This window comes from Oncorhynchus nerka, linkage group LG2, assembly GCF_034236695.1.
Source record: "Oncorhynchus nerka isolate Pitt River linkage group LG2, Oner_Uvic_2.0, whole genome shotgun sequence".
NCBI classification, from domain to species: Eukaryota; Metazoa; Chordata; class Actinopteri; order Salmoniformes; family Salmonidae; genus Oncorhynchus; species Oncorhynchus nerka.
In genome coordinates, this window is record NC_088397.1 from 46,741,544 (window position 1) to 46,757,908 (window position 16,365).

A 16,365-nucleotide genomic window follows, 5' to 3' on the forward strand; every position below is an offset into this window, starting at 1 on the left:
TGTCAGTGTGTTCCTCAAAGAGAGCAAGCTCCAGTGTATGACCGTATATATTAGAGGGCTTGGGTCTGTAGCTGTAGGATGCGTGGATGTGCTTTATAACTGTACTCTCATCTTCACATGGCCTGAGGGGAGGGTCTAACAGGGATGAGTAGAGAGGCTGCCTTGGTTTTTAAGGGAGGATGGATGGGTACGCTCCTCTGTGTCTTCAGACCATCCTTCATACAGTGTGTCGCTGGACCTAGTGATACTTACTGTCTCCTATGCAGGCAATTAGTGCACTGGCTGCCACAAACATGCTCTCATACAGTACATTCAGACAACAGACAACATTTACGCATAGTCAGTGATGCACAAGAACACACAGAGAACAGTGCATAGACACACACACACTTGTACGCGCACACACACACACACACACACATACTTGTGCCCGGAATTGGCTGAGTGAGTCATCCTAAGCCCAGTGCCCAGGGAGGATGCAGAAGAGAGGAGATCTTGCCTCCATATGCTGTGTTATTTCATTTCATTTGCTTAGCCATTTCATATCAGAGAAAGATGCCCAAAACACAGGCAAAAAATCCTCTGTGAACTGCACTCCAAGGCTATTAAACTGTAGTCTTGTGTTTTATATTCATTTTTATTTCTATTCGTTTTAAGATTTTATTTGAAATTTTGTTTAGTTTCAGTTTGTTTCCAGTTTAAGTTTTATTAAGACATTTCTAATACGTTTTTATATGATTTAGTTTTAGTTTTAGCGTTAGGGACATAAAGTAGCCTATGCATGGGAGGGTAGTAGCCATGAATGTGTTGTATAGTTTTGGTGTTTTTGGGGATGTCACTTCTTGCCACTTTCGGGTATCACAGATGCACCTCTCCTGACTTCACTCCTCGACTCTAGTCTACTGTCAGCTGCTTTAGCCTTACCACTCAAACGCCCCCAATATCTGTGGTGCTGCTCGTGGCAACGTTATCTCGCTGAGTCTACTTTTACCTCTCAATGTGACGTGCTAGATTCAGAAGCTTGAAAACCCCATTAGAAAAAAAGCTTTTTCAATTTGATTTTGCCCCCAATAAGACACAAGAGGCAGTGCTGCATCATGAATACAGTCTGAAGTAAATGCCGTTGTTCAGCCTCACGCAATTTACCTGTGACTGTATTCATGATACTTTTATTCATTAAAATTTTATTTAACCTTTATTTAACTAGGCAAGTCGGTTAAGAACAAATTCTTATTTACAATGACGGCCTACCCTGGCCAAACCTTAACCCGAACGATGCTGGGACAATTGTGCACCACCCTATGGGACTCCTAATCATAGCCGGTTGTGATACAGCCTGGAATTGATCCTGGGTCTGTAGTGACGCCTCTAGCACTGAGATGCAGTGCCTTAGACCACTGCGACACTCGGGAGCCCCAGCACTGCCTCGCATGCCTTATTGCTTTTATAAAACTGTTAACAACATATTAAAATAACAATGATTTACTGTACATATTTTAATTAAAGTGTTATTTTGATAAGTAAATTAATACAATTTCATTCTTCCACCAAAAGATATAGTCCGGACAAAAATCTGGTTGTTAGTTATTTTAGTCATGTTGCTACAGACCCAATCGTTAATCATTTTTGCATAGTTGCTATGCAAAAGGAGTGGTCAACCGTTCCCAACAAAATGGTTGCTATGCAGGCTCGGTAACATTCTTCACATTTGCTAGCTAGCTAAATAAAACTTCAGTTAATTCAGTCACCTCAAACATTGAACCTGGAATGGCAGTATGCTATAGGGGCATTGTTGTTTGGTGAGCTTTTTTTCATTAGGCATTTACTTGGATATGTCCATGACAATGACGGTGATGTGTGAAAAAGTTGTCTCGTCTGGGCACTGTTCACTCTCTATGTGTAGACCCTTTTCCAGTACACGACACACTGATGTAATGCACAGATGCGTGCAACTCTTTTGCAGCCGTAAGAAAGCCATCGCCATCTGTGCCCATTCAACATAGCCTAGATTTACGCTCCATTACAAAATAACTTTTGGGGGTTCTCATATGCTTGCAATGACGTTTTGATTCGTGCCTGAACATTCGCTAAGATTATATTTGGATGTGACCTTTGCAAAATAACTATTTTTAGATGCAGCAGTTGTTAGCTATAATGCTAACGCTCATTGACATAGGCTGTAGCAAAAGCTAGCCAAAGAGCCATTTTACTGGTTTGAAGTGTTTAAAGAATGCAGTTGATTTGTGATGATAACACAAACATTCAATTGTAATCCAAAAGTAGTGTGAAATGCACTCATAAGAAACATGTAAATAGAGGCTTTTTTTTGCTGGTGTTCTATATTTGAACCCAACTTTGTTCTGCCACCAATTTGCACGCATCGCCCTCCTGCGACAATGTTTGTAAACACAGAAAGGCGTCAATGGTACAGAGATCAGGCAGACAGTGGGGCTTATATTAACCCCTGCTTGTACCAAACTAAATGCTAGACAGGAAGTAAAGGGAAATAATGTGCGAGTTTAGATAAATACAAGAGATGAATCGGACAGCAACATGAACATGATATTGTTATAGGGGAGCAGTGATAATTTTCAGGTGGAACAGTTTGCAGGCATGCTATGCCTGTGACGGCCAATACAGCACGGCTTGGAACGCTGCTTGTCCAATCAGCTTCCAGGATCCAAACAACCAGTTTTTTGATTCCCTATAATGCACAGTATAATTCAATGACTATGAAGTTCATTCTTACATGTTCTATGTTTGAGCTGCTTTTGAAAGCCAAAGTTTAATTGAAAACATGATTGGCATTGTTCAATTTTCGTTTTCATAATAGCAAGCCAGGACTGATGGTTTGGTTAGTTAAGCAAGCAATTCTTTGTGTTTGGTTACCAAGGCAACTACTGTAGCTAAGCTAGTAAACTTCCTAGCTACTTCAGTGGATGTTGAACACGTTTCGACATTTCTTGCGGAAATGTGTTCAATTATAGCCTCTCTGGAAAATAATGCAACTAATGCAATAATGCTGAGTTTCAGTATAGTTTTTGTTTTTCAAACAAGTCTGTTCATTATTTTATTTCAGTTCACTAGTCATGAAAAAACGATTCAGTTTTCATTTTAGTTTTAGTTTACTGTAATAACATTGCTTCACTCCCAGTCTTAAATTGAACTGTATATCTATGGCAATTTTGTTCCACTTCACCAAATTGATTGATTATTCATTATTCACACAAATACTTATTTTCCACCATAATTTGCAAATGAATTCATTAAAAATCCTACAATATGATTTTCTGGATTTTTTTTCTCATTTTGTCTGTCATAGTTGAAGTGTACCTATGATGAAAATTACAGGCCTCTCTCATATTTTTAAGTGGGAGAACTTGCACAATTGGTGGCTGACTAAATACTTTTTTGCCCCACTGTATATCTATCTCCTGCCTGCCACTAGCTGCCACTGTCACACTTTATTACAACAGTGCATTATTTATCAGCCAGACACCTTGTCCACAGACACTAATATATCTCCCATATTAGCTATCCACACAGTGTAGATTGCCTGGCCTCTGGTTATGACAGGTCCCCAGTGATGACATAACAATATATAAAGCTACGTATTTAAACTGTGGCACAATTGACCTTGGGCCATTGGCCACCTGTCAAAACAAATCAATATTTATTAGCTTTATCTGAGTCACTCAATCATTGCTAGAGAGACCCTTTAACTATTTATGATAAGATCTTACCTCATCACAGCAGATGTGTTTGCTTGTTGATAATGTGGGTTCTCCCTCCTGAGATTTAAACATAAGCCCTCACTCTCTGCGATGTCTCTGGCAAGGACTATTCTGTAGTATGTCTGACCTGCAACCTCCTAGCCCTGGCCATAATGGCCCTCTCCTGTCCGCTCCCACCCCTGCAGGATGACGCCCGCCAGCTCTTTGCCCTGTCGGCTGCTGCTGAGGAGCAGGGCATCCTGCCCGATGACCTGTCCAAAGTGATCCGCCGCCTGTGGTCCGACAGCGGGGTGCAGAGCTGCTTCACACGCTCCAGAGAATACCAGCTCAATGACTCAGCCGCATAGTGAGTAGGCATAGTGTGTGTGTGTGTTTGGCTGTTTGTGTGGTTTTTGTTGTGTTAGTTAGTTTGTTTGTTTGTTTGCTGCAGCAAAGAGCGGTATGGGAGGGCCATCTTATTTGGGCTATGGTTAGTGATACAGTAAAAGACGCTCTATAACTTTAGACTACATCCCTTCATGAGGATATAAAACTCTCTGTGGTTCCCTTTCAGTCGGTCAACTCATTACAACACAGCTATGGGGAGTTTGCACGCTAGCGTTCTCTACTGAAGAACATTAGAATCACGTTTGACAAGGCCAAAGCACTCATTCCTTCAATGTTCTTCACCTTGAGCTTAGCGGAACAATTTCACACATTTAACAAAAAAATTAACACAAAATCTATCCGGCTTTGCTCCAACTTATCTATCCCACTTAAGGAGTGCCTGCTCATCCTTCTGGATGTTGTGTGTTAAAGCTCGATAACTGGTTTCGTGAGTTTGAATTTGGTAGGATTAAGTGTCTTGTCGGGCTGAGGCATGCAAAAGTCTCCCTGGCTTAACCTGGTTGATGTGCGCTCTGTCGCTGGCTAAGGGAGGCGACTTGAAGGGAGAGGTCGGGCCAGGTCGGTGGGCACTCCCTGCCGCCTGTGCCCTGCCGCCTGTGTCCTGCCTCAGTCAAGCCCCGTTTACCTCTCTTCCCAGACTTGGTCGATGATCGTCTCTTATGTGGACGGGATCAGGCTAGTTAAACAGCGCTGTATAGCTAACTCATCAAGGCGAGTTAGCTAGCGTACTGCCACTGGTGCTTCCATGTGTTTGTGTAGCTCTCTCATTTAGCATATGAAGCATTCAGTCAATTAGTTATTATAAATTGACTGTACTGTGGCTAGTGCTATCCTGCGGGGATAATGCCAGGTAGCAAGACTGATAAGCTGCATGTGGATGTCGGCTGGCATACAGTACTGTGACAAAAGTGCCTCTGTCTGTGCCTATAAAAGTGCCAGGCTATGGTGGCCTATACAGTACCACGGAAGCACAACGTGCTCAGTAGGTGCTCGGTAACCACAAGTGGGTACCCCTTTCTGTAGGTGACTTATTACTGGGATTCATTGCTGGGTCCTCCCTCTAGCTCACTGGTCCCTATGAGGTACTTAGTGGTATAGGTCATGGACTCGGTAGGCGATTGGCAATCGTGCTTTTATCCCACACACAGTCTCTGTGGTTCATATGAACTCCAAGATGAGATGTCTGTCTCCTGCTCAACGCGTTTTGTTCCTGGGAGTTAGATTTAATTACGAATGGCCCTGTCTGTTATCACAGATGGAGTCTGTTTTTCAGAGCTGTCCGTCCCTTTTCTAGCTGGGTTACAAGGTGCGGTGTCACCGGTACCTATTACTGGTGGGCATGATCACCTCCATGATAAAGTTTTTTTCCTGGGTTTATTCTTAATGTGTGCAACCCCCGCACACATAGCGCATTGAAAGGGGAGGTGGCACTGGCTGGGGTCCCCCCCTTGCCCCCCTTCCCAGATGTTTGCTGTGACAACTACCCCCAAGTGGCACTGCTAGCCCCAATTCTGACTTGTGCTCTGATATCTGCTTCACTTCACTCACATAAAAACCTGGGTTTTCTGCTTATTACCTCAAATTGATCTATTGAAAGTGTAGATTCACAGCTCCAATCCAGATGTGTTGGTCATTACTGAGACATGGTTAAGAAAGAGTGTTTTGAACACTGATGTTAACCTTTCTGGTTATAACCTTTTTCGGCAAGACAGATCTTCCAAAGGCGGTGGAGTGGTAATCGTTACCAAGGAACACCTTCAGTTGTCTCCACCAAGTCTGTCCCCAAACAATTCAATTTGCTGGTTTTACACATTAAACTTTCAAATAACTCTTTGTTGACTGTTGCTGGGTGCTATCAGCCATCATCACTACCGGCCTGTACCCTAAATGCCCTATGCTCTCTCCTGGCCCCTTACGCTAAGAATTTGTCCTGCTAGGTGACCTAAACTGGGACATGCTTAAACCACCTGACCAAGACCTATTGCAATGGGACTCCCTAAATCTTTCTGCTACCTTGTTGTGATGCTGCCATGTTATGTTGCTACCTTGTTGTTGTCATGTTGTGTTGCTACCATGCTAGGTTTTCATATGTTGCTGCCATGCTGTGTTGTTGTTTTAGGTCTCTCTATATGTAGTGCTGTGGTGTCTCTCTTATCGTGTTGTGTGTGTTGTCCTATATTTTTATTTAAAAAATATATTTTTAATCCCAGCCACTGTCCCCCTTTTTTCTTTTGGTAGGCCGTCATTTTAAATAAGAATTTGTTCGTAACTGACTCGACTAGTTAAAAAAAGGTTAAATAAAGGCCACAAACCCAGAGTGGACAGGGCAAACGTCAGCTCTTATATTAAAACATTGTTAAACACATACTTTCTTGTGGCCATATATTCCATTCACAGGAAGTTCCTGAGGTTCCATTTCAAGGCTGTGGTCTACAAGTCCATGGGCCTCCCTTTCAGGCTTTCACTCTTGCCTCACACTTTCACCAAAGTTGTGGAGGCGGGTTTGGCACCTCTGTGGTGTCTGGAGCTTAGGATATTGGACTACCTGCATGATTGGCTGGTGGTAGCGGAGTCGAGGGAGCAGGTGGTGTAACACCATGCTGGTTTCCCATGTTCAGTCTCTGGGTTTCATAGTGAATCAAGAGAAGAGCTATTTGACTCCATCTCAGCACATTCCGTTTAGACTCAGTCGAGAATCGTGCATTCTTGTCCCTGCAGAGGGAGGCCAGTTTCTGACTTTGCTTGGTCCATTTTCGCCAGTGTCTGCGCCTATATAAGATGATGGCTTCTATGATGGCTGTGTTTCCCCCCGGGCTGTTGCTCATGCGACCCTTCCAGCAGTGAGTGAAAGACTCACACATGGACGCATTGCGCCACCTAAACCGGTCACTCCAGGTGTCCCTGTCATGCCTATGGGCTTTAGCTCGGTGGAGGGACCTGTGGCTGTTGATGCTGCGGACCCCCATGGGTTGAGTTGTATCCCGCAAGGTGATCATGACATGTCCCCAAGGGAAGATTTTGTGGGCAGTGTTGCAGAGTGCGTTGCACATCATTAACCTGGAGCTTTTGACGGTGTACATAGCGCTCAGGCACGTTCTCCCATTGTTGGCAGGCCAGCATGTGATAGTTGAGGACCAAGAGCAGGACAGTGGTGGTATACATCAACATACAGGGAGGGGTGAGGTCTTGCCCTCTCTTATCCTTGAATCACTCAATACCTCTGTGGAGCGGTGCACACTTTCCCCCTACCGGGCGCCTCACCACGGGAGCGGATCTGCTATCTAGAGGGGGGGGGGGCCCTCGTTCTCAGGTCATTGACTTCCCACCAGTCATTGCTCTTGACGTGCGTGATTCTAATGTTCTTCAGTAGAGGGCGCTGATGAGCAAACTCCCCATAGCTGTCTTGTTCCTCGTTTCCCTCCTTCAGGGAACAGTATTCACGACTCAGGATATGACCCAGATGCAGACATAGGAGGCGATAGTACAAAAGACAAAGTACAGGGAGACACAGGTTTTTATCTTGGACACATGAAACTTAGGATGGATACGGAGGGTGCGGGGCAACAGAAGACGAACAGCAAAGGGGCTAAGGATTTTAGAGATGGGGAAAGGGAATCTCCAGTGATGATGAAACAGGGGTAAAGTTTACAGGACTCCACCTAGAGGAGCAGGTCCCGAGTGGACAGCTATACACTCTGCCCATGCCGATAGCGGGAAGCAGTGGTCTGGTGGCGATCCGCTTGTCACGATACCTGCACGTGGTCTTCAAAAATAGCAGCCCGGGCTCTCTTCCAGGTATAGTGACAGCGGCGGATGAACATCTGGGTAGATGGTATGCTGACTTTTTGCTCAGGGAAGAGTGGGGACAGATATCCCAAGGAACACTCGAAGGGTGAGAGACCAGTGGACAAGCAGGGAAGGGTGTTATGGGCGTATTCCACCCACATGAGTTGCTGGCTCCAGGTGGTGGGGTTGACGGAGACGAGGCAACAAAGGGCCATCTCCAGGTCCTGATTGGCTCGTTCCGACTGGCCATTAGATTGGGGGTGGAGACCAGAGGACAGGCTGGGTGACGACCCAATGAGGGTGCAGAACGCCTTCTAGAACCAGGACAAGTACTGGGGACCACAATCAGAGACAATGTCAACCGCAAGTCCATGGATCCGGAAGACGTGCTGCACCATTTGCTGAGCCGTCTCCTTGACTGAGGGTATCTTGGGAAGGGGAATAAAATGGGCGGCTTTAGAAAACCTATCCACCACCGTCAGGATAGTAGTGTTGCCGGGAAGCCCAGTAACAAAGTCCAGGGATATATGGGACCAAGGGCGGTGAGGAACAAGGGAGTGGTTGAAGCAGACAAAAGCCAGGGGCCTACGGGAGCCTGGATGGCAGGTCAATCTTGAGGAATGTGTCCATTCCAGGACCGGGGAATGGGCAGAGTCCGGGACAAACATCCGGTTAGCCCCCTCGGATTCCAACTGGGAATGCTGCACCTTACAGACCAGGCTCTCTATACCCCAGACGACTGCCGGTAGACTCTATACCCCAGACGACTGCCGGTAGACAGGAGCTAGGGAGGATGTTCTCGGGTCAGATGGAGTAGCTGCGGGGAAATACAACCGTGAGAGTGCATCAGGCTTCATGTTCTTGGACCCCGAGCAGTAGGAGAGAGTGAAATTGAAACAAGAGAATAACAGGGCCCAACGAACCTGCCTAGATTTGAGGCGATGGGAGAGGAAAGCGCAGGTGTGCAGTGTTTGGTCCTGGGCAGAACGCTGGGACAGGACGGCCCCACTCCGACATCTGAGGCTACGACCTCCACCACAAACTGACAGGGCATGTCCGGATGGATTAAGATGGGGGCTGTAGTGAATCGACGTTTGATGTCCAAGAACGCCTGGTCAGCTGCTGGAGACCACGTGAACGGAACCTTGTGAGAGGTGAGTGCTGAGAGGGGGGAAGCCAGGATGCTGTAACCCTGGATGAATCGGCGGTAGAAATTAGAAAACTCCAGAAAATGTTGCAGCTGCACCCTGAATGATCACCTTGTCGAGATCCATCTGTATATACCCTGCAGCAATGGACGTATCCTAGGAAGGAGATGATGGAGCGATGGAATTCACACTTCTTCGCTTTAACCTCTTGAGTGTAGTATTTTCGTGTTTGGCTGATAAACATACCCAATTGAAACTGCCTATTTCTCAGGCCCAGAAACTAGAATATGCATATAATTGTCAGATTTGGATAGAAAACACTCTACAGTTTCCAAAACGGTCAAAATATTGTCTGTGAGTATAGCAGTACTGATATTGCAGGTGAAAACCTGAGGAAAATCCAACAAGGAAGTGCTGTTTTTCCTGAAAGCTCTCTGTTCCATTGAATGCCTTGCCTCCATTTAAAGGAATATCAACCGGATTCCTTTTCCTATGGCTTCCTCAAGGTGTGAACAGTCTTTAGACATAGTTTCAGGCTTTTATTTGGAAAATTGAGCGAGAAAGATCACACCGCATCATTGTATGGCTGGGTGACAGCAGCGTTTTGTATGCACAATAGCTTGGAGCATCCATTTTCTCTCTCTCTCTGAAGAAGCTACATTCCCGGTTGATATATTATTGATTATATATTGTAAAGACAACCTGAGGATTGATTATAAAAAACATTTGACCTGTTTCTACGAACATTATGGATACTATTTGGAATTTTAGTCTGCGATGTCGTGACCGCTTGAGCCTGTTGATTTCTGAACATAACGCGCTAACCAAATGGAGGTATTTTAGATATAAAAATAATCTTTATGGAACAAAAGGAACATTTATTGTGTAACTGGGAGTCTCGTGAGTGCAAACATCCGAAGATCATCAAAGGTAAGTGATTTAATTCATTGCTTTTCTGACTTCCGTGACCAATCTACTTTACTGCTAGCTGTTTGTAATATTTTTCCAACTGAGAGAGATGTGCCTACATAAACGCTTGGTATGCTTTCGCCGAAAAGCTTTATTGAAATCTGACATGACAGGTGGATTAACAACAAGCTAAACTGTGTTTTGCTATATTGCACTTGTGATTTCTTGAATATTAAATATTTTTTGTGATTTAATTTGAATTTGGCGCTCTGCAATTCAGCTGGGGTTGACGAAAAAGAAGTTAACGAAAAGCTGGTTCTCCAGGAGACTCTGAAGGACTTGTCGGACGTGGAGGACGTGTTCTTGAGCTGAACAGGAAAGACAAGGAGGTCTAGTATGTCCCAGAGCACATCGTTGACCAACCAGGGCCTGGAACACTGCGGGAGTGTTGGTCAGTCCGAATGGCATAACTAAGTACTCATAGTATCCACTAGCCATGTTAAAGGCTGTTTTCCACTCAAAGAAGAACCCTGCGCCGGCGGCAGAGGCCAATGGATGAATTCTCCCTGCAGTGAGAGAGTTCTCAATGTACTCCATAGTCTTGGTCTCTGGACCCGACAGGGAGTAAAGCCACCCGGGATAAGGACAATGGCGCAGAGACGTAGCGTGGGCCTTGTTGAAGACTTCCCGGAGGTCCAGATATTCCGCAGGAATGGCAGAGAGATCCGAGGCTTCTCTCAAGCCTACAGGTAGATATCCCGGGGCAGGCTGGACCAACTTAAGACAATGAGCATGGCAGAACGGGCTCCAACCCACGATAGAACCAGTAGCCAAGTAAATCGGGGATTGTTCTTCTGGAACCATAAATATCCCAAAACCACGGGTACGTGGGGAGTATCTATGAGCAAGAACTCTATGCACTGTGTGATTTCCTGATACTCGTAGGTCGATCGGAATCGTAGTGCGGGTGACTCTGCCAATAGAGCACCCATCCAGCCCTCTGACGTCCATGGGAATGGAGAGGGGTTGAGTGGAGATGGCCAGCTCCGACACCACGATAGCGTCAATAAAGCTTTCATCGGCCCCAGAGTCAATGAGCACCCGGAGTGATTTGGCCCGGTCACCCCACAACAGGGTGGCATGGAGATGAGTGCGAGTAATGGGAGATTGGAAAATCCCTGTACGGCTCACCAGAGTACTCGTACTTACTGATGAGCCTGGTCTTTTTAATGGACAGGTGGAAATATAATGTTCTGTAGTCCCGCAATACAGACAGCTCCTGGTGTTCAGTCTGCGTAAATGTTAATCTGGAGACAATTGAGCCCTTCCCGGTAGCTTGGGCTCTAGAGGAGGCGAGTCGAGCACCCTCGGCGTGACATCGGATTCTCTCGTAAATGACTTTGAGTGTTTCCGGGATTCCTCTGAAGCGAGGCGAGAAGCGAGGGTGAGCGAGGGCGACAGGGAACATATTCTCTCTCCCGCCTACGTTCTCATAGCCGCCTATCAATCCAGATGGTCAAGGCTATGAGGGAGTCGAGGTCCATGGGCAGCTCCTGGGCTGCAAACTCATCTTTGATCACCTCCGATAATCCGTGAAGGAACATGTCGAAAAATGCTTCCGTGTTCCAGGCCCTGTCAGCCGACACTGTCAGTCGCCAACGAAAATCCACTGCGTAGTCTGCCACACTACGGGAGCAATTTACGAGCACCCTCTCTCTTGGACAATGAAGAATCAAACACCTACTTCCGCCACAAACTCCTCCAGACTGAGGCAGACGGCGGACTGTTGCTCCCACACCGCCCGTAGCCCAGGCGAGTGCCCTCCCGGACATCAGCGTTATGAGGTACCCTGTCCTCGAGCGGTCCGAAAGGAACGACGAAGGCTGTAGCTCGAAGATGATGGAGAACTGGGAGAGAAAGGCCCGGCAGGTTCCAGAATCTCCAGTGTAGCACGCCGGGGGAGGTAGGCGGGGTTCTCGGGACACTGTGGTATGCTGGGAACAAGTGCCGCTGGTGGTGGTGTTGCTGAGATTACGGGTGTGGCTTGCTGCCTTGTAGGGAATCCACAGAATTGCTCCAGCAATGTATCGAACGCATGGTCATGGCGTTGTGCCAGGATATGGAGTCCCTCCATAAGACATTGCAGTAACTCCTCATGTCTTCCAATGGTGGCTTCTTGCCGGGAGACAGTATTGTGGAGCTGGTCTGAGTCTGCTGGGTCAGTTATGGCCAGTTTGTACTATCAATATATGACCCAGATGCAGACACAGGAGGCGGAAAGTGCAGTTCTCAATCATTTATTTTAACACAGGGAAAAGGGCAGGTCGAGGACAGGTAGAGGTTTGTAATCAGGTCAGTGTCAGGCAGGTACAGGATGGCAGGCAGGCTTGGCGTCAGGGCAGGCAGAGGTTCAGAATCAGGCAGGTACAGGACGGCAGGCAGGCTCGGGGTCAGGGCAGGCAGAATGTTTCCTAGTTTTCCCGGTTCTGACCAAACACTTGAGAAACATGAAAACGGGAAGGCATGCTGGTAAGACATGACAAGACAAGACGAACTGGCAACAGACAGAGAACACAGGTATAAATGCTCAGGGAATAATGGGGAAGATGGGCGACACCTGGAGGGGGGTGAAGACAAGCACAAAGACAGGTAAAACCGATCAGGGTGTGACAAAGACTTTCAATATCAACTCCTCCCTCCATCCCTTCCCTTCCTCTACTACAATCAGTATGCAATCTGCACACACACCAGGAGGCCAACATTTGCCACCAGTTAGATCTCGCTATCCCCTCCTGCTGCTAGTTGATTTTTTATTCAAACTGGAAAACGAGCACCCATCTACTTTGCATACAGCTTAACAACTCAGCTTTGTCTGCCAATTTCCTCTTTAATAGCATCGCAGAAACATAGGGATCATTCATTTCTTCCTAGAGAAGAAGGCTGGGTATTTACCATGATGGTATAACAATGGCAGTTGGATTGATCGATTTCTTGTGTGTATCATATCAGGTTTACTCAGGATTGTGTAATACCTCTGGCCAGCCTCCCATTATACTGATGTATGGTGGTAATGTGTTCCTCTCCTCTCCTTTCCTCTCCTCACTCTCCTCTCCTTTCCTCTCCTGCTCTCATCTCCTCTCCCATCTGCTGCTGTGTGAAACCTGTCACATTACTCCACAGGGGGAAGCATCAGCAGACAAATCTCTGAAACGTTCTCTAAATCATGATCCTCCTCCTAGCTTTGATGCTCTGACTCTCTCATATGGCTCTGTCTTGCTGGTTGGCTGTCCGGACAACATAAGAATGATAACGTGTTGATTAGTTATCTGAGATTCCATCCTGGCAGGCCCCAGGATTAGGACTCTCTTGCAGGGCTGGGTCAAGCTGCAGGGGTCAGCCTTAAGGTCAAGGATGACCTCTAGGAGGACTTCCAAGGAGAGTCAGATTCCCTTAGGTTTTACATTGGTTTTCATATGCTGTTTTCTCCATACACTCTCACACTAATGATTATATATCAAGGTTGATGAATGTCCTAGCATGCATCATTCACTTCAAGAGCACAGAGTGAATTAATTATTCTATTGTTTTTTGTATTGGATCACAAAGGCAATTACAATCAATAAAACAATAGAATCAATAGAACAAAAAAGAATTTCCCCCTTTTTGAACAACCCCACATTCCCACCCAGTCACCCATCCCAAACATAACCCTGGCGTCACCCATCCCAAACATAACCCTGGCGGCACCCCAGTCACCCATCCCAAACATAACCCTGGCGGCACCCCAACCCCAAACCCCAGTCACCCATCCCAAACATAACCCTGGCGGCACCCCAACCCCAGTCACCCATCCCAAACATAACCCTGGCGGCACCCCAACCCCAAACCCCAGTCACCCATCCCAAACATCCCTGGCGGCACCCCATCCCCAACCCTGGCGGCACCCCATCCCCAACCCCAGTCACCCATCCCAAACATAACCCTGGCGGCACCCCAGTCACCCAACCCTGGCGGCACCCCAGTCACCCATCCCAAACATAACCCTGGCGGCACCCCATCCCCAACCCTGGCGGCACCCCATCCCCAACCCCAGTCACCCATCCCCAACCCTGGCGGCACCCCAACCCCAGTCACCCATCCCAAACATAACCCTGGCGGCACCCCAACCCCAAACCCCAGTCACCCATCCCAAACATAACCCTGGCGGCACCCCAACCCCAGTCACCCATCCCAAACATAACCCTGGCGGCACCCCAACCCTGGCGGCACCCCATCCCCAACCCCTGGCGGCACCCCATCCCCAACCCCTGGCGGCACCCCATCCCCAACCCCAGTCACCCATCCCAAACATAACCCTGGCGGCACCCCAACCCCAGTCACCCCATCCCAAACATGACACCCAGTAAAATTGTTTACCCATATGACATCACCAGGAGATAATTGAGGCAACTACTTTCTACATTTCTATAGGAGTATGTTTAGCTTTATTCGTGCGGGCGGGGGATAACTCCAACATAACTACGTCCTGAAAGTATGCCAGCCATTTCCTTATATGAAGGTGATGAGGTGGCAACCAGCGCTGGAACAATGTGTTTTTTTTTTTTACTTCACTTTACACTGTTTCTCATTCAGCTGCATACCTGAATCGTCGTTAGGTGAAGGAGGAATTGGTTCAAAGGGGTACAGTTTTATCAATCGTGTCAGAGAGAATAGACGCGACTTTCCTAACAAAACCTATAAACCTCAGGGCAACCCCATATCATCTGTTTGTATGTGCCAAGTGTATTGGAGGAACATAGGTCACAGTTTTGGCTTAGATCCCGTTTTGCCTGAAATCTTACAAGTGGCGTCCAGTACGACCTACGACAGAGCTTAAAATGAATTCACTGATGGTTTGTGGTTCTTTGTTGAGGGAAATATGTTCTCCCAGTCATTTTCCCAATCAATAGCATCATCATCAAGCAAAATCCTTTACATATACGTTAACCATTAAACGATCTTTCTGCTTTAGTAATTGAAGATGAGAGTACATAACTGATACAAAACCTCTGGAAGAGAATGTAAAAATTCACTGGGTGCCTTTCCAAACGTGTACCCCATGGGACCCATAAGGGCACGACTGACTGCAGTCGACCCTGGCAAATCGAAAAGGAGAAATTTCAGAAAACTAAGGACACCCTCTGAGTTAAATATATACCCTACACCAGGGGTATCAAACACGCGAGGGGGTCCAATCCGTAAAAAATGGACCTACGATCAATAAAGGACTATGTTTTTGATCATTTTAACGGCATTGAAAAATTTGCCATTTTCAGTGCAGCCCTCAGTACTTCGTTGGTTAATTAGCTGAAGAGATCTGGAGATACCAGTACCAGTTAACTTACACATTGCTCAACCCTCCTAAAATGATATATTGTATTAGGACCATAATATAATGTGCATTTCTTATTAGTTATACCAGAAAATAACAACTAGTATGTGACCTTCTCTGAAGGTGACAGAAGCGCCATCCAATCCAGAATCAGTTGGAACCTTGTTGGTTTTCTTCATACATTGATTGAGCTCCTCTCCTCAAAAGTTGATAGTCAACCAGACACCTTTCCTTAATGAACTCATTTGTGACAATGAGCTGGAGGATCTACGATTGTCTCAAGGCACAGGAGCACAGGCCCATAGCTGAAACCACTATTGACAGAGGTATTGACTGATTTAGGGAAATGAGGAATCTATGGCCATGAGGATGAACACTATAGAATGGATCCCTGCTGCTTTACAAGGCTACAGTGTACATGAGTTATTTTACATACAGTGTGTTTTATATGGTCACTGTCTGTCTGTCTGCGTCTGTCTGTCTGTCTGTAACATCAGAGCAGAAGGGTTTATATTGTCAATACTCTGATCAATACTCTACTTTCTGATCATAAAGAATAGAGCTCTGCTTGGAATGCTAGTTGAATGGATTTGGTTTGCTCCACCATACCATGTAGTAGTTTATACCCCTTTATCAATGTGATCTTGGTAAAGCGTGGATACTGTATATCTATAGACGTTGCCAGGATCACAGTGATTAAGGAGTATAGCGGAAACCTACATGGTCCAGTGGAGAAAACCAAATCCATTCTACTGATGTTCTGAGCATGTCAGTCAGTATCCCTGTCGGTGTTGTGTTCATGGACTATTGGCTGGGGTACCAGCTAGCTCTGGCCCTGGCTGATGATTCAATCCGTAGAGCAGACAGGCTGTGTCCAGTACGGAACAGAATTATAGACAGAGTGCTACGGCCCTCCCACATCACAAAGGGAAACAGAGTGAGAGATAGACAGGGAGGGAGGGAAGCAGAGCGAGAGAGGAAGAGTGAGAGAGTGAGATGTTCTACACGGTGTATGTGTCGCATCCGGGGT

At 46.4% G+C, this 16,365-nt stretch overlaps 1 protein-coding gene across 1 annotated transcript in view; it reads left to right on the forward strand.

The window, feature by feature from the left end:
- Window positions 1-16,365, forward strand: part of LOC115136153 (guanine nucleotide-binding protein G(i) subunit alpha-2) — a 167,117-nt gene that overhangs the window by 135,838 nt on the left and 14,914 nt on the right. Inside the window, exon 4 of the mRNA XM_029671664.2 lies at window positions 3,920-4,080. Within this exon, the coding sequence (XP_029527524.1) occupies window positions 3,920-4,080 (161 nt within the window). The remainder of the gene's footprint in view (window positions 1-3,919; window positions 4,081-16,365) is intronic.